This window comes from Oryzias melastigma, linkage group LG3 (genome assembly GCF_002922805.2).
Source record: "Oryzias melastigma strain HK-1 linkage group LG3, ASM292280v2, whole genome shotgun sequence".
NCBI lineage: Eukaryota > Metazoa > Chordata > Actinopteri > Beloniformes > Adrianichthyidae > Oryzias > Oryzias melastigma.
The window spans coordinates 16,144,640-16,169,066 of NC_050514.1; the positions used below are offsets into that span (position 1 = coordinate 16,144,640).

Below are 24,427 nucleotides of genomic sequence, written 5' to 3' on the forward strand. Positions count from 1 at the left end.
GATTTTTTTCATCTGATTTTATTTGTTTGTGTATTTTACTTTATCTGCTTGTGTGTTCTTAAGATCCACACGAGTGACCATGAATAGCTGTTCTTTCCACCTGTTAAAAAAGTAAATATTTACATGTGAAGAGTCGGACAATTTGCTCCTAACAAGCATGAAATCACCAAATAGAATCTTGATTGCTTGGGTAATGTCCCTTCAAGGTAGTTGAGAGTTTGAAGGTCTTAGGCATCCATACCAGTAAAAGAGACACTCTTCTTGGAAGAGATTGTAACAGATATCAGGAAATTTGCTAAGTTGAAGGGGGAGCGTTTTTCATTCTCAAGATGTTCTTAAGCCTCTGCCAGTCTCCTGTGGACTCCTGCATCTGATCTCGGCCTCTCAGGCTGACAGCTCTCAATGGTATTTGCCAGTGACAGCTGCCATTCAGTGGTAGAACTGACAGTGGAGGGGAAATATTTTCCCATTTTTCTCATGGAATGTAACAGCCTGTGTTTGCCATGCCACCCTGGGAGGCTTGACGTTGGTCGCAACAGTTGGTAGCAACTCTTTCAATGTGATGGATAATATGTTTAAAGTCCCACTCCATTTGTTCCCAGTAGTCTTTTAATTATGGTTTTGCCATTTTTAGCCCAAATAAAAAAAAAAAAGTGTCATTTGAACATAGTTTTTCCACTGTTGCCATAGGACTTTTGGGCAGAAGTGTGGGACAAGCCATTCCTGACTTCCCATGATCCCTTTCTTTACCCTCTCTCCTGCTAGCTTACAGCCCCTCACAACCCCAAACTAACATTACTGGTGCAGCAAAAATGGTGAGTAATGTTTAAGCTATCCAGCCATACCGCTTTGAGGCAGATGCAGCTCAGACGAGAGAAACGAAAACTTTAATGGATCTATTTGTTTGCAAGTGGATGCATCTGAATGTAGTGGAGCCAACTTCAGAAGCTGCATTATAATCCTGATTCACCACAATTTTACTAAAGAAAAACTGGTACTCAAACATGTAGTTTTAAGCTTAATTATCTTTATAAATGAGGGAAATACGACATGAACATGTTAAAAACATGATTTTCATTGGAGTGGGTCTTCACTCCTCAAGCTTCTTTTTGAATGTGGCATGAATCAGGCTGCAATAATCCAACATAAGTATAAGGAATGAACACAGGAAATGTGTTGAGAAAAGGCACAAGGACGTGACCAAGGCCATGGAAAAGTAACTGTGACAGAAATTGGATTTACAAAGATAAAGACGGTACATTGCATCCGGTGTGTTGAGACTACAGTTGCCAAGATGGTAAATAGTTGTAATGCAGCAACTTCTTCACATTTTTGAAAACATAGTTGAGCGGCCAAAAGGATTTGCTAATATAATAATAGTTTTACCAAATAAATTGTTTTAAAAGTCCACAAACTTTAATGTGAGTGGGCAGGTAGATGCCAGAGTAATATGCGAGTGCCTGCAGTATGTGTCATGAGTAAATCATGACACATCTCAACGGTGAGCAGCTAGGGGATGAGGTTTTGGACGACATCCAAACCCTTACAAGTTTATGACAAATAACCTTTTCAAAGTCATCAGAGTTTTGCTCAGGATTATGCACTGGGACTGATTCAACTCACAGGAAGTATTGCATCAAATGAAAAATAGACTTTATTTATCAACTGAACAATCTTCATGTTGACAGGTAAATGCAGACATTGGAAATGTTTACCACATTTATGCATTCACCAGAGTTTCTGCTGGTGCTATTTATAAATATAAATCAATACATCATCCTTCACAGCTTTAGGGGTAATAATGTTCTTATAAAAAGTTAAATTAACAAATGATATTGTATTTTAAAGAGGATTGCCTTATTTATTTTTTAACAAATTGCTAAATTGAAAAATGTTAAAAGGTAATTACAAAACTAAATTACATAACTCCTAAATATGATTTTTTTTTTAACTCAAAGGTTTAAAAATATAAATATGTGCCATCACAATCTATTTGGAAACCACATTGTCCTCCTTTAAATGGTAGAGGCAATCGATCTGTAATTGGCAGAATAATCATTGTTCATTCTCTTGTCGTTATAAAATCACAGGTTTTATCCCTGATTCAGTCTCCACCTGTTTCTAAATGGATAAAAAAGTTATTATTTTAAAATTAATTTTCTCCTTTTTCATCCATCTCTGTTAGAAAATTTCATGCTGTCTGGAAGATGCATTGATTGATTGTCTTTGTGTCCTTTGTCAGATTTGCTTCCTATTGGTGTTCACACCTGAGTTCAGTTTCCAATCACGCAGCTGCTTCTTGTTTGTCATTATCCTCCAGAGTGCGGAATGGTTTCCTTTGTATCTCTGTGTCAGCTCCTTGTTGAAATTCACCTTCGGTGACGTTTTCTGATTCTCGTGTTAGCTGTTTGTTTAGCTTCTAACTGATTTAAGTGGAAAATGTTTGTTTCAGTCTAAAAAAAAGAAAAAGTTCAACTTGTGCTGCATTAAGTCCCTTACATGGAAAACAAAAAAATGAACACAGTTTTATAATAAAAATTAATGTTGAGTAGGATATAAATACCATTTAGTACAAGCAGCTTTCATTAGAAAACAACAACTAAACCTCTAAAATTTAATTAATAAAATTAAATTGATTAAATGTGTCAAGTTTCACTTAATTGGTCTTAAGAAAACTGTAAGTTAGACGTGTATTTACACAGCGCTTTAAAAATCAGATGTAAATTAAAGAAGCATCAGCTTATGTTTAACAGATATTCTGTTTTTGCTCTTGAAATGTAAAAAAAAAGGAAACTATTGTATTTAACAGGCCCATAAGATGCCTGATTTTTTTTTTTCTAAAATGCTTTTGTGCTGACTATCATAATAATATAGTGGCACACAACTGAAAACTTAAGTGGACATTGTATCTTTTGGTTGTGTATTTTTTTTACTGTGTTCTAGACTTATTTTTTGTACTATATTTGCCACTTTCTTAAATGTAAATATTCAGATAAGTAACTAAAAGATTATTTAGTCCTTCTTTGTGTTGTGTTTATTGCTCTTTTTGCACTCATTAACTATTTTATTCATGCTGTTGATTCAACATTTTCAGTTTTGTTTATTAACTTACAACTGCTAGAAACAAATTTCCCTTAGTAGAATTAAATATTATTTTATCTTATTGTGAAAATATAAAGATTAGACATTTTTTTCTGATTGGAATAATATTCTACTTTTTTTAGAAAGTAAATTTCTGCAGCAAATTGATGAAAAATTATTTTATATTATATACCAATGAGAAAATATGCACTATTTTATTTTATTTTAACCTTGTCTTCTAATTTGGTCCCATTCTAAGTCACTTATCCATCAGGAAACCAGATTTATACTGAAATTTCCAATGAATTATCATTTCTGCCATTATTATTGTTGTTTGCTATTTTGATATTGGGAGGGCTGCACACATTTCTCTAAAACACATTAAAGATCAGTACCTTTAAAAAATGAATTATGTTGCAGCCAAACTATGTGTGAAAAGGATGTCTCATATCTCTAAACCGCTCTAACGCAATATGATGAACTCTGGCGTTGCCATCTTTAATTTTTCATAAAGAAAAAATAAATAAATTGCGCATGTAATAATCTAAGCTATTTTTTTCTTAAAAAATGTGTTTCATTATCGGTACTTAGCTAAATCCAAATGCTGTTATTGTTTGTTTATTTTGGTTTGTTGACGGCCACTGTAGTTTTAAAGAGCATCCTTAGCATCACGGCTTATTAAGTTTGATGCATCTTATAAGAGAGTGTTATGTAAGCTTATAGTGTAACACTGTCCTGGCAGTGTGTTCAAACAGCATCTGCCTCTCCAGCCACTTGTCTCAGACATGACTGAGACTTTGTTGCTGTTGTGTTGTGGTTTTAACACTGATACAATGAGCCGGTAGCTTCCGTGGTTCTGATTGGACTGATTGGAGCAAAGTCTGCTTCTTTTTTTTTTTTTTTTTTATTATCCAACTTTGCCGAGGGCATTTTGAGCAAACTCATCAGAGTGTCTGGGATGGAAGTCACACACTTAATTTCTCTCTTTGTCAAATGGAGCCACCACTCCTGTTTGTGTCCTTCCTGCCACCAGTCCTTACTCGTCTTAAGAATCTGGATTTAAATTCAATAAAGGCTGCAGTCATTGTCTGAGAAGCATCACTGACTATAGAAGTCAGATGAAAACATAAGTTTGGTCCACAGAGCTCATCTGTGACATTGACCTTGAGGCCGTGCCATCTCTAATTGGGGAAAAGGCTAAAAGTGATCCTAATGTGACGAGCAACCATGGGCGTCATGTTTATGTTTGCAGACCAGAGGATGACACAACAGCATCTGCATGAACTGGCTTGTCTTTTGTCAAACAAACAGGACACTATGTGAGCGATGACGGGACTCTAAACCCAATATACTCACCGGTACATCCACAGACTCACATAAATCTAAACACATCTATTCTATTTTAAATCTATTGTCCCCAGAGCAGATGTCTTCAGCGCAGCTCATCCGAGATTTCTCTGTGTGTGTGGGTCTTTGGTTATCTTGCATCTGCCTGTCTTCAAGGATGAGTGATGCTATAAATATATTTATGTCTTTTCTCGGTGAGCAGGAGAGGTCACTGGGTAGACTTGAAGCTACACAGGTGGAGATAAGAGGAGCAGTGACACAGCCACCCAGTCAGGCCCCTCCTGAGACGCAGTCAGTCAGGGAGGCTAAAGGAGGAGCGTCCACATGGACTTCCCTGTCAAGGCCACTCAACTGTGCGGTCCATCATCCTGCATCTGGTCAGGGTCAACCCTGTTCTCAGGTCTAAGTGCCAGTAATGAAGTCATAAAACAATCCACGGTGGGACCTTCGAGTGAAGACGATACTGGCTGAAAGAGTAGATTACCAGCTCTTGATAACTAACCTGAAGAAACAATGAATCTACTGTTTTTTATTATGTAATAAGGAGTCTAGACCCCAGCTTGATGCAAATATGACAAAATAAATGACACATGTCAACATTCTGATTCTGAATAAGCTCATCTCATGAATAAAGCATTGCCATGTCAACGCAGAACTCTTACTGAGCCATAACAACATCATTTTTAGGGCTAGACAGGTAACAGGGCAATTTTACTGAATATTTCATCATGAAAACATTTGATTTGTGTGCTTTGGAAGAGAAACTTTAGAGACTCTAGACTTTTCTGGGTGAACAAAATGTGGGTTGACACTTTTTTCCAGTTTCTATATACAAACTCTTAACTAACTTTGAACATAAAAACTAAAGCACACTTCAATCGCCAATTTAGCTTTTATTTAAACCTTAAAAAAGATAGTGGTATCATTAAACTGGCCCTCGATCAGAAGAATTATTATCACAATTTAAATACCCACTGATGAAAACAGTGCTTTTTGTGTTTTTAACATTTTCTAGTAGCATTTTTCTCACAATAGAGGACATTTCTGAGTATTTATTTATGCAAATTATGGTGAATCGGGATCAAACAGAAGTTGCAGTTTGAAAAAGTATTTATTATGTAGGAAATAATCTGGGCGGGCCACAAGCTCCTTGCTCTGCATCGTTATAATGCATCTACTTGTAGATAAGTAGATCCATTAACGTCTTCATTTTCCTTGTCTGAGCTGGCATCCGGCTCTAAACTGTACGGCTGGATAGCTCCAATATTGCTCACCATTTTTGTTGCACCTCTAATGCTAGGTTAGGGTTGTAAGGGACTGTAAATCAGCGGGAGAGCGTGTAAACAGATGGATGATGGGAAATGAGAACGGTGACTTGAACAGTTTCTGCAGAAACTATGTTCTAGAAAATTACACAGCCTTTTTTATTATTATTTTTGGTTAAAAACAGCATTATGACATTAAAAAGACCACTGTGGATGCTTTTACAGGAGATCAAGAGATGATCGGGGTGTATATAAACACATTAATAGTAATACCCTTTTATGGAACATGTGAAGAGTTCACATGTAAACTCTTAATCTAATCCAGTAATATGTATTTTGGTGGTCATGTCAATCATGTTTGTCCATGGATTTTTGTAAGGTGGTAACTTTTAAACAAAGAGGAAGCTTATACTTACATTTAAATTACATCTGCCATTATGTATTTATTGTTTTGAGGAAAAAACACAACAACATAGAAGACTAAATAATAGTTTTGTAGAATTTGCCTTATGCCTTAAAGCTTTAAGATCCCTTAAAACTAACTTTTTGACCGCAAACATTTACTTTTTATGTCTTTGTAAGGGTACTACATGTGCTGTGCACTGGAGCTTTAGACTCATTCCTCAGTATACTGTTTTCTCTCAAGAGGATTTGCAGCTGGACGACAAACATTTGTGTGTTCAGTAATTGCGCAACAAATTATTTCATAGCCAATTTAGACTTGCTGATCATCCAATAATTATTTCATTTGGAGCTTATTTCTAATTGACTTCACTCTTGAAAACAAAAAAGGCAGGATTTGCAGTTTAATTGCTTCAATATTGGTGTTATTAGGAAATAATTTGAACAAGATATGTTTTATCTTTCAAACGTTAGTTGCCTAAAAGTGGCTTGTCACTCAGGTTCTCCTGCATTCATGCACGTGTCTCCATCACTTGAGGAGTGATCCTTCACAGCAGCTTGCCTGTGTCATCCGTCTGACATTAATCCCGCTTTAGCTTCACGGTTTTTGAATCAGAGTGTCAAAGAAATGAATTCATGAGAAACATTTACAAACTTGTTGAAAGTGCTCTTGGGGACAGTTTGAGGTGTTTTGAGCAGAGGAGCAACATCATTTAGTGTGAGAGTCCCACCCCCCCTGCGTGACCCTGTTTCCACTTTCTGGTGTTTATATAATTAAGGTGACAATCATAGTGCACGGTTTAAAAATGTCAGTCACACTGCTGCAGGGCAGAGTCGACTAAATTTTCTCCGGCTCAGGTGTTGACTTGTTACCTTTGACAATAAAAGCAGAGAAGTGACATGGAGGTGATGTTCACAATAGGAACATTTTGAAGCCCTTTCAGTGGCAAATTGACTTGCAGTGGGAACTAAAAGTTTAAGGAAAATAGGCAGTGTGGTTTGTAGAAAAAGTAAATCGTCTGTATTTTTTTGTGTTTATATTTTATCATCAGAGCAGGTGGATTTACAGAACACATCTTTAGACAGTTAATCAATAACATAAATAAGAGTACTGAGAATGAGAAGAACTGTGCTGTTGGGGCTTGATCTGGAGATCATCTCCTGTTTCTTGTCTCTGTCTTCATTCTTGTCTAATGAACTTCACCACAGCAGCACATCTTGGCCAATATTTGCCAATTAAAAGGCAGCTATTGTGCAGAAATTTGATTTGCTTCTAAAGCAAAACCCCACTTTTCTTCCAATTCATCAAACTAAACCTATTATTGCAAGAAAGGAAACAACATTTAGTCATTTTTAATTTAAAAGTTCATATTTAAAGAGATTATTAGTAATTATATCAATAACAAAGGTTATGTTTTTATCTCGAAACTAATACTAAATTACATTTTACCTCATAAAAGTGATCAGTGAAATTTTTCTTTTAATTTCAAGCATTTGAACAAAAAAGGCTTTAGATCTGTAAAATTGTAAATTTTAGACACAAACAAATCTGACTGTTTGCTAAAAACATATTTACTAAAGCTGATTTTCTGCTCAAATGAAATTCTAAAAAAACATTTTATAAAACAATTATGTCAAAAATGGATTAGTTGTTTGTTGTGGGTTAAAAACCAATGAAGTAGATGGAAAGAGACAATATATATCATACTGTTCCAGACTTTTACCACCCAAGCTACTAATGCAGGTGTATTCATACTCACATGAGTTCAAAAATATGTTTTTCTTTCACTACTTGGTGCTGTTTAAATGACTAGAAATCTGTCCAAATAAAAATGTTAATATCAGGAAATCTCATTACTCTAAATGTGTTTTATAAATCTTTGTATTTCCAGTTTTATCTCTCCTGGCTGGTTCCCTGTTTCCTATCATTGGTTGAGATTCCCTCAGATTCAGGCTGTTGTCACTGTTTGAAAAGAAGAGCAAATATTACCAAAGTAATGGTCCGTATCTAATTTTCTCAAGTTTAAGATTTGCAATTTAAGAGGTAATCCTTCCTTTATCCAGAGCATTTTGCTTTATCTGATATAAAGTGTGCCTTTTCTCAAACTCTCCGTGGAATTCTGTCTTTTAGTGAGTAATGACCTCCGTCAGACCACAGTCACTTACAGTTCTGCAGAGTTGTGTCTGACAGTTGTTCTTCTGTAAGGTTTATCTCCAGGAGGAAAAAAAAACTCTAAATCTTATTCAAAGCACACAGCAGCTGCTTGGTTCAACTTTATGCTTGTTTCCAACTTTTTTCATCCAGAACAATATTAATTGTTGGTCTTTTAAACCATTGACTGTAGATATAGAACTGGACAGAGTGGCTTTGACATCACTCATAGATGATGCCTTACCTCCGGCTCCAGCAAAATGAAGTAAATTCAGACGCCATTTTTTTCATGATACAGACATCACCATGTTGGAGACAGACAACAGTGATTGGTCCAAGTCGGTCTGAGTCAATGTTTGTAGGGCAACTGCTGTCACCAACCATGAGTGAGCTTGTTGGAACTCCACCCCTTCCACTGAAAGTGGACTCGGGAGAAGCTGTCAATCAATTGTTTGAGGTGGTGGTGGCCAGCGGGCACCACATACTGAGACATCTGATTGGTTAGTTTATGTCCAGGTCTGTAGTGATGTCACAGGGAAGACTTGGGTACCATAACAACAGCAAATGGAGCTTGAAAGTGGGGTACATAAAAAAAGAAGAGAAAAAAGTGTCCAGTGCAATATCTGGTTAAGATATGTGTTTTACTTCCAGTTTACGCATGTTCCAATTAGTCAACTAATTGTAAATATAATCATTATAGCTACAAATAATACTAAAATTATTCAAAAACAATGATATCGGTATGATTGTATTTTTTTAACTGAACATCTAGTTATGTTATTGAAGTGAATTGAACTTCATTGATATCACAAGGATAAATTCATGTTATGGAACCACAGACGGCAAAAATTGCATAAAGAAAAATATCTTTGAAAATTAGTAAATACATAATTAATTGCAGTAATAAGTTAATAAATTAATAAAATATAATATTAACAATTTATGCATCTAAAACAAACTTGGTCTAAATGTGGAATTCAATTTGGTGTCTAAGTTTTTGACTTAGACAATCCCCCCTTATTTACAAAAACAACGTAGTAAACAGTCTTTTTTTTTTGCTACCAGAGGCCATTTATAACAAGCAGCAGTGGATGCAGTTTAATTTACATTGATAGAAATAGTGTTGTGCAAAATACAGTCAAAAGATTCACTATACAGGGGGATTTTCTACAAAAATCTCCTTGAATCCAGGAGCGTTTCATCTGGCCATCTTCTGGTATGTGTTGTGTTTATCACTTAACAACAATCTATTTATATTGAAAAGACTGGTCTTAGTACAGGTAGAGCATCACCTGAATCCTCTCCTGTTAGAAAGGGAGACTGATCAAGAGAAAAATAATAAATTTAAGATCATTGAATGAACCCAAATGAATGTACAACATTGGGATTAAATAGCTTTAATCAGCTTGATATGATTTGTTTCTGCAACTTTAGTAAAATAACATATTTAATCCATTTTTAGTTATTGCCCAAGGCCTTAGATGAGAAGGCTACTGGATGATCGTGTCTGGAAAATCAAGTGAAATTTTCAGTGAATGAGGGACTCGTGGGCCTCTTTTCCTTCACTATGAATTATAAGCTCAAACTCAGTCTAGACAAGCAGGTTGCAACATGCCAACTCACAAGTTTGCATTTAAAGGGATGAAAGAGCTGAAGGCAGTGCCTCCTTCAAGCAGAAGCACATCAGTGAATTGTCAAAAAAAAAAAAGAAATGCAGCAGATTTGGCCAAAAAGAAAAGAGATTTGCAAACTGCCACACTAAAAACATTTATCTACGGCTAGACTCAGTGAATCAGCCACTCGGTTTGGCCTTCCACAAAATCGAACATTATGTGAGATGATGCGTGCAAAAACAAAGTTCAGTGTTTTATCTGTCAGTGACAGAGTAGTGATGAAACAGAGACTGCATGGCTTATGACAAAAACTTATTTTAGCATAGGTTTTTTTATGTCAGTGTCACGACGCAGTAAAAAAAAGTCTTTTTTAAGAGAAAGATAACAGTTCTCAAAGGATCAGGGAAATATTTCTGATGCAGAAATATCATAGCTATTATTTGTCTCATGAATCAGCGTTGGCAAGCTTTATCATGCATGGATCTGAATCCACATTTACAATATGTAACACAATAGACACCAGAGTATGTATCTTTTTTAGTAATAATTAGTAATATGCTTCTAAGAAATACAGCTTAAATATTTGACAATAGTTTTGCTTTATTTTATTATAATTTTATTTTATTGTAGCATTATTCAGATTTTTTTCATATTTGTCCCCCTAGTTTCAGTTTTATTGACTCCCATTTATATTTTTTTTATTTTTAATTTATCTTTAAATATTTTTTTTTTATTTTAGAAAACCTGTTTTAATTAAAGATATTTCTCCTCCAAGCAAACAAACTAATTTCATTAAATCAATCCAAACATTTATGCCTTGACACAAAAAGCAATCAAAAACAAAAAGCAGGAGTGTCAGACATTCACCAGTTATCAATACTGTCACTTTATTGTTAGATTATCATGCTGGGATTTTCACTACAGGACTTTAATAAGCTTATAAGTGGTAAAACAACTGGTGAATAATGAAACTCCAGTGGAGACTGATTGCAAAACTACTTTAAATGTGTGTGTGTTTATTATTTTGAGTTTTTTAATTCACACACCCCTCTTCCACTGTTAGTTAACCTCTCTCAAAAAAAGGGGACATTTTCTCCTCTGACCCCCTTCAGAGCAGTTCACGCCGCTTTGAACACACAAGGTTGCTGTCCATAAAGATTCTCATCTATGCCGACAACACCTCACTGCTTCTACAGTTTGATGCGTGCACCAGATGTTTTAACTGAATAAACACACCTGTCATTCAAATACACCAAATTATGAGCCAGTCATGGGTATGTAGTCTAACACCCCTCTGAGACGGCGAACAGCAGCCTGTTTGCTGCACCTCACCTGTCCTGAAATGTAACACATGGTGTATTTAGTCACTGTAGCAAGTGACAGGAAAATTCATGAGGGTTTGTTTTTTTAGGGTTTCCCTCTGTGGCCACATGTCTGATAGACCAAACTATTGAATGCAGTTTAAAGGGAAAAAAGGCTGCTGACGCTGGAAGGATGCCAGTGTGAATGCTCATCTCTTGGCTGGGTTGTTGAGCAACAGGCACACGGAGCGAATGCTTTGGACATTTTGGTTGAATGAGTCGCAGGGATGCAGAGTCATTGTGATACATTGACGTGAGTGTAATGAAGTCAGCTGGCATCCATTAGAGAATGTATGGTTTTCTGAAAGGGAGAGGAAGAAATGGGGCAAAAGAATGGAGACATTTTCTTTACAAGACTGTCTGAAATTAAGAGGGTTATGCTTCAAACAAGCTTTGCCAAAAAGCATTAAAGCATATAGCAAGGTTTGCAAAAAAAAAAGTATTTGAAATCAAGTTAGTTTGTAATCAATAGAGTTTCTGCCACCAACACATATTTTTAATAGATACATTTTTATCCATCCATTTTCCATTTTTAGTCACGTTTTTTCAGCTCACATTCACACCTGTAAGGGAACGTCTACAGTGTCCAATCAACCTATGAAGCAGGATTGTGGGCTGTGAGCCAGAGGGCCCAGAGAAAACCCATGATGCATGCACCGGTTGAACATGCAAACTTCACGTAGAAAAGACCCTGCTCAGATCCAAGCCCAGACCTTCTCATTGTGAGCTTTGGGTACTAACCTCTACAATATAGGGGTGTAAGAAAATCAGTTCAGTGAAATATCATTTCTTAAAGGACAACCAAACAGGACAGTTGGAGGCTGACTCCACTCAGCCCATATGCTAAAAATGCAAGAAAGAGGGCGTGGTTGGGGGGTGTGGTCTGGATATATGATTGACAGTGACAGTGAGGTGAGCTTGAGATACCTAAAGGATATTTTCATTATAGTGGGCTTTTATACTGCAAACTTCTGGGACTTACACCAGTTGACCAATCCCAAAATGCAACTGCAATATCTCATTTCAGCCTGTAGGGGACATCACATATCTGGTTTTAACCCTTGTGCTATCCTAGGCAAGTTTACTTTTTTTCCAAAGATTTTTGATCCTCACTGATGTCCGTGGCAGACATAAAATCCTTTCCACCTCTGTCCACCTTGGGAGGAATCACACATCAATATAAGGGTCGGGTCATCTGGACCCCATTAGAGAACATAAGGGTTAAATCATAATTTCAAGAATTAAATAAGTTTATTCTAAATTGTCAAAATGTTGGCAAGGACCAAAAGGCAACACTTTTAAAGTCCCATTTATAGAGGTAAACAGACAAAAAAAAGTTAGTTTACTGTTTGGTTACCCTTTAAACTACTAAAAGTAAATAATCATGAATTTGCTTGGGTAAGAGGCATTTTGTTTGAGATACAATTAAACTACCAAAAGAAAATAATCATGAATTTGCTTGGGTAAGAGGCATTTTGTTTGAGATACAGTTGCAGTTCTTAATGTTCTGATCCTTAAACAAAATTTATTTTACTATTTAATTTTGTGAAACATATTTTAATATTCAGATAATTCTGAAGTCATAATAAAAAAAAATAGTGAAATCTTGTCTTGTAGTGTCTAGGGATATATCAGGATACGTATCGTACCATGACACATGTATCACGATATGTATCGTACCATGACACATGTATCACGATATGTATCGTACCATGACACATGTATCACGATACGTGTCGTATCATGACACATGTATCACGATACGTATCGTACCATGACACATGTATCACGATACGTGTCGTACCATGACACATGTATCACGATACGTATCGTACCATGACACATGTATCACAATATGTATCGTATCACGAGACTCTTGCTAATACTTAACCCTTCCACACCACAGTACATCCTTAAGCCACATATTTTTGAGCATTTATTATAACTATGGTGGTTTTGTTGGGTTAGGATGGCCAAATGACTTGGTCACCTTGACTGTACTAAGTGGTTTAAGGTTAAATGATTTCACTGTTCAGGGACTTTTTAGGGACCTACGTTGAAGTCATCGTCCATGCAGGTCAGGGGTGTTCACCCCATTTTAAAAGGTGAACAAATGTACTTAAATTTGACTTTTTTCCAACCATCCATCTCGACCTCCCTGACGTCATTGCTCTTTCTTCCTTCTGTCCTGTACCCCCCCGTCATTACTATGACTGCTGGAGGGCTTTGTCACAAGAACTTACTTCAAATGGCTGATGCTGTCGTTTGTCTGGAGAGGACCTTCGTCGGACTCTTGTCCATTATCCCTGCTGCATGGAAGTCTAATCTGCCTGACAGGACCTCCAGCTATTTTTTGCACCCTTTGACTTCGTGTGACTTTTCCAATAACATTTAAAGTTCACAAAGAAATGTCATCAGCAACGATTATTTCAGATTGTGCAGCATATGCTTTGAGTGAAAACGTTTTGGAGAAAACTGCAATTTTTATACTACAGACAACAGAGGTGATTGCATTTTTGTAGTTAGAACTTTAGTCCCTGATCATTTTAAAATGCACCAGCACATGGAAAAACTTAAAATAGTTTTTTGTTGACATAACTAAATGTAGAAACGTCTTACCTGAGTTTGTTTGTGGAAGAAGCACAATCAAGGCAAGAGGTCAATTTAAGCAAATTTGTTTGGAGATGAACAATGTTGTCACAAAGCTGTAGAGAGCATCCTGAATCCTCTCTAAGTTGGTCTCTTCTTCACCCCTTTCATCTCCGGTTACATGCATTTATTGTGTTACCTGGGTCTTCTAAGAAAGAAGTCAAGTGCTATACAAGTGTATGCCATTTAAAATCATGAAGGTTTAAAAAAAATGTTAAATTGGCATAGATTGTTGAATATTTTCAGTTATGATTTTGCTAAACCATCAAAAATCTGACAAAACACTAAATTTCCAGACAAGATACTTAGTAGCTTGCTCATTTAGTGTGTAAACTGGTATCTATAATGTTAACTTGTGAATGGTTGTACATCATTATACCAACAATATTTTCATTTTCACCAATATGTGATTTTATTTTGGTACCAAAAAAGAAACATTTGCCTCTTGAGACATAATAATGACACATTATTTTATAGGACAAAGACTGGACCAGAACTAGATGCTTAGAAAAGAAGTAAAGTTTTTCAAGTTACCCTTTTTAATCCAATTGCTCTGTAGAACTGAAATCTTTAATTTGTTAAGCAGCTTAAAAAAGTAATATGATGTTTAAAAAAATAATAAATAAAGCTTAGATCAAGTTGGATACATAAGACTGGTATTGGTATTCGTAATGGTTTCTTTTTACCGATGTGAATAGTTATTCTTAAGTGCCCTATGACTTATATTCCTAAGAAATGTACTTTTTGAATGAAGTTCATTTTTTTTTGTGTGAACTGATTTAAATAAAACCAAAATATTCAAAAGTTTTTATTCAAAAATGAAAACTGAACCTCACAAAATGTTCGTAATAATTTGTTAATTTGGTTTCCCCCAAATGCTTGATTTATGCAGAAGTCTTATTAACACCTTCAAAAACCAAAAATGTGTTAAAATCCTTAATCAAGCTCTGCAACAGACTAGTGACCTGTTCAAAGTGTACCCCACCTTCATCCAACAGAAGCCAGGACCGGCTCTGGAATAGAGTAGGTTAAGAAAATGGATGGATGAGTCCTGAGTAAACCTAAAACCATGATTTTTTTTCTCTCAAAACTATTTTCCTTGCTTTTTCCTCAAATGTTTTAATTTTCACTTTCAGTTGGCATCTTAAAGTTTTATCAATAATACATCAAAAGTTAAAAATAAGGCTAAAAGTAAAGCATTCTATGAAAAATCAAAGTGAAAGAAAACAAACGTTTGAAAAAAGAAGCTTTTATTTTGCTTGGCAAACTTCTTTGGTGTAAATAGCATAAATGGTGGAAACCTGATCACTGAAGCCGTTTCACTCGTGGAAACCTCTCTTTTTTCAGCACGCTGTGCCTGTCGCGGGTCGACCCTCTCCCCGGTGGCATAATCCATGCTTTTGCTTACCTGTAGCACACTTCTCAGGAGGTCTCCGGTGTCTAATAAGGATTTTTTTCTCTGTGTCGCGCCAACACCATGCAACGAGTGAATAGAGCATAGATAAGCACATCAGGTGGAGCAGTGGGGAATACGGAGGAAAACCGGGGCACGGTTGACAGACACATGCTGGTGCCCTTAGGAGAAAGGAGAGCGCACTGAATCAGAGCAGAAAAGTGCAGAGGAGTTGAAAAGAGGATGCTCAAACTTCACATTAAAAGATAGTGTTGAAGTGCATCTTCCTATGAAATAAATCTTATGTAATTGCCACAGTGGACTGATTGATAATGGGGCATGTTACATAATAAATACAGAAAGCTGATTCACTTTTGAGATGCTGGATCAATTTTTTTGTCTTTTTTCTATTAATTACTTTCGTCACAAAAGGCTCACAAAGTGGTTTAGATTTGAAATCTGCCATAGTAAGCTGGTGTTGTACACCTCATTGAGTTTTCTAAACATTTCTGCATTTATCATCCCCATCATTAATCCTTAGTAACAAGCATCATCACCAAAGCAGCCGTTCCTAGATCATTTAGCTGTAAGAAACTCAGCAAACACAACATGATTACTACATTAATCACCGGAAACAGAACAGCAGAAGCTCACGAGACATTTATGAAGTCTACTTTTCAATGTTACAAGTTGTATGATGGTCCAGGGATATTCCACATAAGAAGAAGAGAGATGATATGATGCCACTTTTTGTGATTAATAATCAGATTTTTTTTAATTTTTTGCTATATGTAGTGTATGACTTAAAGTACAGAGCAAGAAAATGCTGGGCTTGTGTTCCAGTCAGTCTCTGTTTACTCTTGCAGCCATAGGAGGTTCACAGCAGGGTGCAAACAGCACAGTGGGGGGTTCATATCAAGATAATTCACGTTGCTTGAACCTACATGTAACTGAAATTGCATCGCTACATCAAGACAACATGCCCTGTTCAAAGACATAGGAGATGGTGCTAATAAAACTGAAAAAAAAACTCACACACTACATTGTGATATTTTATAAGATGTGTTTTCTTTCAAGTGAGTTTAAAGGTCGCACTGTGATTTAACCCTTTAACACCTGAGGCGTCGTCGGTGACGCTTAAACACAAAATCTTTAACATACTGTAACTTTTCAACCGTTAACACGATCAATGTAATTCCAGTATCTATTGGAATTGATTGTGTTAATAATTAAAAAATTACAGTAACTCAAAGAACATAAACACTAGATCTCCAGTGTCAAATATTAAGCTAACAAACCCTAATCCGCCTTTTGGAGGGAATCAGTAGTGGCTCTTACATGCTGCAGCCTGACAGTAGATGGTTTTCATTTGATGCTAAAAGCACAACCTACATCGCAAATGTATCTCAAAATGAATGAATTAGAGGTAAAATATATCAAAAATACTATAAATGTATAAGATTTAGAAACTGTTCAAAGTAAACTGGCTGTTACATCAGCTTATTTAGATAAATTAAAATAATTCCTGCTTCACATGGAGGTTTTTGTGTCTCCATAATTGTTCAACACCAAATACCTGTTTTTTTGTTGTATTTCTAGCTGTGTTCTTAAAAAGAGAATCCCTATAAAGGTCCAAGTATGGAGTACAAAAGCTCCTGAAGTATAAACTGCAAAAAAAATAAATAAATAAAACATTTAAAAAGCAAATTCTGGTTGGTCAGATCACAATTAAAAGTGGCATTTTCTAGCTATTGGGTATTTTAGCAAAACAATATTAGCTACAGTATGTTACATTTTATAGAGGACCCAAAGCACATGTGGAGCCCATCATCCACTTAGCAATGAAGGACTTTTATCAAGGTGTTGTAACATTCACAAGGGAGGAATTGTCCTTGAAGACATTCAGATGTCCTTTGATGATGAGGTCATCAGATTGATACTCTGGACTGCAAGAGGCGTCACAGTTGAGGAGTTTTTCTACACTATAGATTTTCCTTTTGATATTATTGTGAAATGTTGTTTATGTATATTACTGTTGCCGTCTAGCCAGGCTTTGTAAGATTGATTAACATTGCTCAACAAAACGCTATTGGAACTAGAACTAGTGAATTTGTGAGTTTTCGCTAACTTTATTGCACAACCTATGGGATTACAGTGTGTATTGAGTAGAGATTGTGATGCCAAAATAACACCTTATACAGCCTCCAAAGTGAAGAGATACTATAGGTTTTAGTTTATAGCTACATATTTCTACTGATTTAAGGATCCAGAATCTTGGTTCCATTAAGCCCTAATGGAGAAGGCTGAAATTTCCAAAGCAACTACCAAACACGAATGGCTCAGAGAGTCATGCAAACAAATACAAAACATCTGACTTTTATGATTTCCACCAGAGGCTTTTCCACTAAGACATGTTTTACAAAGTGGTTAATAAATAATTTACTCATATTAACACTATTCAATTAGCACGTTTTTTTTTTTCTGGAACAGCTTCTTATTGATTTGTCAGTTCACAACAGTTTCACTCTTCAGCTGCATGAACAGTGCTCAGTACATTAAAAATAAGTGTTGAAATAGGAGTCAAAAATAAAGATGAATAGAGAGACTTTTCATATAATCATTTGGTTTTCATGAAGAGTTGCAACATCAAAGAGTTCAACTCTGAAATACAGAGTACTTGAGCCTGTTCTGGAATATCCTTACAAAGAAAGGAAACGCTTCAACAAACTGCCCAGAGATTTGTTCAGAATAAGCTTCATTTAAGCTACATATTTACTCGATAGCACATAAACTTTAATATTTTTCTCCTAGCTTTTACAAGAAGCGTAAAATAGATTATACATCATGAATAACTTGTGATAAATGAAAAAAATATTAATTAGGATTAGCAAGAACAATTTAGGAAAAATGTATCAGAGCAAGAATTGTTATTCTGACTAATAGAATGATGGAGAAATAACTGTCTATTTCTCAATAGAAGTCTATAGGATTTTGGCTTCATAGAGCCAACAGGTACTTCCTGTTTGGGCCACAAGAGGGGAGGGGTTGCACCTTCCAGGGATTTTACAGTCTATGTTTCTTACTACCCAGCATCCCTCAAATCCTGGCTCTCCTTTGCCTGTTTCTACTTTTTTTGTATTTGTTTTAATGGAGTTGACAGGATTTTTAGGAGATCCAGTGTATAGCTGAATAACTTAATTTAAAGATGATATGTTTTCCCATTAATTATGAGTTTTTTGACAAATGCTACAGTTTGGGAAATTGTTTTGGAATGTCACAAGCTTTGGTTTGATAACAACAGGAAGGATTTTAGCTTTGTTTTTAACTCTGTGGCTCAGAACCTTTTTTGTTACATGCCTTCGCTTGCATATTAAGAAAAAACTGCAAGTAAAGTTCAATGTCCTGAACAAAAGTGGAAACATTTTAGCAAAATATTTCCCTTTTGCTTTGTTTTGACTTTGTTTTGTTTGCGGTTTCTTTGACCTGTGTACACCAAGAAAAGCATGGAACGTCTTTATTACAAAAGGGATTTTGTTACGTTTTAGTCAGTTTTTTGTCTTATTAACTCTAAGCATTATTTTTTGTTTTAAATTTATTGTAATTTTGTCACTTTGTTTTGCATAGTTTCCATTGGCCTGAAAAAAATCTTCTCACTGTTGTTTCTCAACAGTCATTAGTTCATGGTAATGCATCTAGTGGTCCATAATCTAATGCTCTCTTCAAGCAGGCTATCTGTGGATAGTGGATTTCTTAGGGTGTGGACTCTTCTCTGCATAGATGTGGTTCCAGAGTGATGCTAACTCAGATCATAGAGATTGCAAGCAGGATGTGTGTGTTTGTGTGTGTGTTTTATATAACACCAGTGAGAAGACTCAACCACAACACAACTCTGCTCTGTAAACATCAGCCAAAGATTCCGAACTAAACTGAAGATTTATAGTAAAATTTATAGGAAAGATCCTGTAAAAACGTAGTTCGAATAGAAAAAAATTGATGTTTTCGCACATAAATAAACGTACACTTTGAAAATCACAATAGAGACGAACAATCTGATGATAAAACCTCTTGAGAGCAGGTGTTCAAATGCTGAGATGTTGCGTGAACAACGTGAGAGGACTAAAGTACTATTTAGTGGAAATAAACAATCAAATGGTAGTTTTTAATTAGTCCAAATTACAACATTAACACCTTGGTGTGAAATGAAATTACTACTTTAAAGGATTTGCATAAGAGGGAGCTCTGAGGATGAGTCAACAGTTATGAGATCCTTTAAGACTTTCTTTGTTTGCTGGGTTGAAATATGGTTGGTAGATAGACATGTTTAATTGATTATAAAACTCTTGTAATAAGTACAGTTTTAAAGCAGGTGAATAAACTAACACGTAAAAGCTGGATTTTTTATTGTTCGGGATTGGACTGGGGGCTAATTCTGCTATTACTCAGCTTGTGAGCTGGCATATCTATCACAGAGCAATGTTAAAAAAACAATAAAAAACTATAAATTCTTTTTGTTTTATTTATGTCAGATTTCCCATCAAGCTGCACAATTTACTCCACATCTTAAGAGTGAGAACAGTCAGAGCATAGTCTATGTTTTAGTATATGACTCAGTGAGTTTAACCAATTGACATTTCTCTATTTCTTTTATTAAATGTATATGGGGGCACACAAGTGCAAAAGCTTTCTCTAACACGCTAATCTTTTAAGTGAGCAACCTTAAGACCAGAATACATGTCCTTTTAAAATGTCCTTTCAATGACACTCCTAACATGACCACAGAGATTTAATTATGCTTAATGGCTTCTCAGCTGCTTCTGCCAACATCCCATAAAAATGGAGTAACATGAGTCCCTATGTGTATAAGAAGAAAAGCAGCTTTGGTGGAGGATTATCAACAGAGCAGTCGGTTTGTGCAGCAGAACCAATGACTCTTAATGAGATGAACAAAAGATGTGACTTATTGGGTTATTTTGTTGGGCGGAGTTCAGTTTTTGGGATATAGTTATTGTGATGTCATCACCGGACTGGACCAAGAAAGCCTGACAATTGTTGGAACACACCCCAAGACGATGTTGTAGGACTGCCCATTGAAGGTTGTTTGACAATAAAAGCATCTGATAAATTATCTATTAAAAAGCAGCTTTAAGGTCAAATTTATAGTATAAGGCACATGAAAAATTCCCCTACAGCTTAGATGTCATGTGCTTAAATAGTAGTCATAGAGATAAATACTATTTTTTTTTAACTAAGACGAACATTTATTTCTACTTTTTTGTAGGATTATTTTTTATGAGAAGCCTCCAGTGGTGATTTGACAAACTGCTTGCTTAGCTGCTTTTTCTAAATTAGTTTCAGGTTGGAAGCCAGAGGTTGTGTCCCAATTCCTTCACTACTTTATAATACGTTCATCATTTTGTCGGGGTGTCCGAATCCACAATTCCAAATCTAGCGCCCTGGAAATTTCCTAGAAGTTTATGCGAAAAACCAGTTTGCATCACTGTTCAATATTTTGGATATTAATATAGACCACAATGCATTGTGTTTGAGGAATTTTTCACTTCAAAAAATGTATTAAAGCTTTTTCTCTTAACAAACATCCACATTTTTTTATCACCAGAACACAGTGGATTCATAAATAGTCTGTAAAATGTTGATTGTTTTTATTTCCTGAAATCAGTGACATCATACTTGCCATTTAAAAATAAAGTAGTAAGGATGGTGACTAAATTGCTTTTTTAAATCCAGGGCACTAGATAGTCCACACTATGAAGTTTTTTAATTGTTAGAGATTAGCAATGGAATTTTGCCAAACATGAAATATAACTTAAATGCTGTTTAATGTCTGTTCAAAACAAGGTAATAAACTAAAACCAGTTCTAGAATACAGTCGGTAACTATAATGATTGGGAGGAAAAAAAATCCCCTAAAAAATTAAATAGACCGATGAAAACTGCACACGATATACTTACTACTTTTGTATAAAGGTTTCTCCCTTAATCTAACACTTCATTAACATTGATTATGTTAGCATTTTATTAATTTATTACAGATAAACGCAGCATTGTAACTGGCTTGTTGGTTCTACGTTTTCTTTGGCCTAAAATCGTCACAAATAGAACTGCTTTCACAAGGGATCCACTTTTTTCAGATTCTGTCATATTTGTACCCTGGTTATTGGGCCTGAGGTTAAACAAAGCATAAAAAAAAATCATGTCCTGTCACTTTTTTACAGTAATAGAAACGTGTAAAATATTTATGAACATGTCAGTGTGTAAGCTGAGCTGACTCATTCTGTTAAAAAAGGAAAAAGCGAAAGTGAAAATCCCCAAAATGGAAGTTCATTGCACGGGCATCATCTTGTATCGGTCTTGTCACTTTATGCTTGCATGGTTAGGAGGTTATCTGACTTTTATACATATCAAACCGACGAAATCTGCTGAAATCTATTTGAAGTGTGGATGTAACGCCTAACAATCATAAAGTAGCCCCGTTCAAAACACCCCGCTGAGCATAAAATGGTCAGACTTCACACTCCGAGCAGGAGGTCTGACACTTCTAAAAGCTTTCAAAGGACTTATACTTTATTCCAGAACATGTGTCCTCCAGCAGGACAGTATTATCAGCTGCTGTAGATTTTTTCAGTAGTGCTGCCATTTGTCTTGTATCTGTTGCTTTAAACTGCTTTTAAAGTGGGTTAACTGCGACTCAACTTGAGCTTTAGGAAACGAAAAAAGGAAATTCGGCTCTCCGTGAATGGCTAGTGGCACCAAGGGGGGAAAGAGAACAGTCAGATTTCACGCTGTGCTTTCCAGAAAATAGGACGAGACTCGCGTTTGCAAGAAACACAAATAAAGTGAAAAATGATTGTGTCAGAAGAAGGAGCAAAGTTTTTAATGGATCTTGGAACTGAGAAAGTGAAAAACAGAGGTTGGTAATTGCATGGCTTCTAGCCTAATGATATAATTTCCTCCTGACATATGCACATCTCCCATTGATACATGAAGCAAACATAGGCAAGAAGCTGTTTTATGTCTTTTATGCTGTTTTCCACACATTTATTCAACTTTGTTTGGGTGTTTTCTTGTGAAAGATTCAAAATAAAAAAGGAGATAAAAAAGTTCCTCCTAAATTAAACGTTCGGAAAACGTTCCCCAGTGTGTGTCTCTCCTAAACAGGATTATTAGTGCACGTACAAGGTGAAATGCAGGAGCTTGGACAGGATGTTAAGCATTAAATGCACTAATACCCTGGTCTCTGTGTCTTTCTTTTGTGCCTCTGTCTCTTCTCCTCAGGCTCAGTGTCTCTCAGTGTTTTCCTGCTGTCTGTTGCATTCGTAATATGTGCCATTTGGCTGGTAGCTCTATGTGGCGTCTGCACCTGGTGTCAGCGTAAACTGGTAAGTTACTGCGTTACCCCTTTCAGTGCAAATGTCTCGACATTGATGTGTTACTAAGAAGCAGCTTTAAGATGTTAGTTCTCCAAAATAAAGCACGTTCTAAAAAAGATTAGGATAAAAAAAACATGAAGTTGTATTTTTGCAAAAAAAATTAAAAATACTACCAGTACTTCTTAAGTGTTCCACCATATGTTTAAACATTTTACAACACACCTTTTTACATAAATATGTGCTTCTGTACTAATAGCAATAAAGCTGAATTCTTTTGCTTGCAATAATGACACATCGACCTTGGATTGAATGTAGTCTGTGTACTTGTGGTGGGAAGCGGGAGGCTGTGTGTTTGGTCATGACAGAAAACATTAGTGCCCTCTGCAAACATAGCTATGTGTGCAAAGAGCTTTGTGCATCGTGGCTGTTTACCTCCAGCCTCCAGCAACACTCTAATGATTCATATGTTAATGAGTATCATTCTGCCACAGGCTGCTGAAGTGATTTTAATTCCTCATATACATTTTGATCTGCTTGTTTCCTACATTCTGTCCTGCTTTCCTGCGCTTACCTCTCTTATTTTCACCTCTGTCGTACGTCTGCATGGTGACTGCAGCACAGATGTTCGCAAAAAGAAAGCTAACCGTTTTACTTTGACGCAAAACGTTCAAGCTAAATGATAAATCAATTACTGTTGGCTATAGCAAACAAAAATAAAATCTATTCGTTTGCTTCTATCCTTCCTATTAACTGTTTTTGTTAATCTAGGATTCAATTTTTCCTTTTTAAAACAATCAGTAAAACACAGTAAGTCTTATGCAGTAGGTTCGTGACACATCTCCCTTCTTATGCACCTATGAACCAGTTCAGTGGCCATGTGGTAGAGTGTCTGTCCAGAGATTGGAAGGTCATGGGTTCAAATCCCGGCCGAGTCATACTCTAAATATGCTACCCAGTACCTCCCTGCTTTACACTCAGCATTAAGGGGTTCGATTGGGGGGTTAAACCACCAAATGATTCTCGAGTGCAGCTGTGTCTGCAGCTCACCGCTCCCCCAGGAGATGAGTCAAATGTGGATAACAAATTTCACACACTTGGGTGTTTTTTCTCAATGTGACTTATATCTGTATTATTTTGGTCTAAACCTTTGACTGTATAAGAGAATTGGACTAAGTAACCCCTCCCCCCCTTACAGGTTCCTAAGTTTTAAAAAGCCAAAATCTCATAGACTTCCATTGAGAAATAAACAGCTTTTTGTCTGTTACTATTTTTGTCAGAATACCTGATACCTTTTTTTTAACATGTTCTTGGTAATACACGTTTTTTTTCCATATTTTTCTTTTCTGTAGCACAAGTTCTTCAAGTTATTAATTGGCCAATCAGATGCCTCCATACAACTTTGTGGTTTCGTGTTGAACGTTCAAAATGTTTAATTGAAGGATTCTCCCAAGCTTGCTTTCAGTGGTAGAGGTAAAATGCTTACTTCTGAAACATTGACCCAAACCTTCTTGAACCAATCACTGCTTACTGATAATTTCTGGTTTCAAAATGGCAACTGATTTGACTTATTTTCACTGCAACTGGAAGCAGGTTATATTCTATGTCTGACATCACCCTAATTCGGTCCAGTTCTTTTATACAGTCTAAACTGGCAATGCAGATTCAACACATTTGAAAACTAATTTGAAGTACAGGGCAGAAAAGCATTACACTAGAAGTAAAAGGTTTTTTTTCTAATTTTCCCTGAATTGCGCTTTGTTCCTTACTCACTTGTAAT

At 36.0% G+C, this 24,427-nt stretch overlaps 1 protein-coding gene across 4 annotated transcripts in view; it reads left to right on the top strand.

Moving 5' to 3' along the window:
* syt7b (synaptotagmin VIIb) overlaps nucleotides 1-24,427 on the top strand; it is a 106,195-nt gene that overhangs the window by 21,051 nt on the left and 60,717 nt on the right. For 3 of the 4 annotated variants that reach the window (XM_024295508.2, XM_024295509.2, XM_024295512.2), the window contains exon 2: nucleotides 22,556-22,659. The exons of the other annotated variant lie outside the window; for it this stretch is intronic. In XM_024295508.2, coding sequence (XP_024151276.1) covers nucleotides 22,556-22,659 — 104 coding nt within the window. The remainder of the gene's footprint in view (nucleotides 1-22,555; nucleotides 22,660-24,427) is intronic. 4 annotated transcript variants of the gene reach the window in all.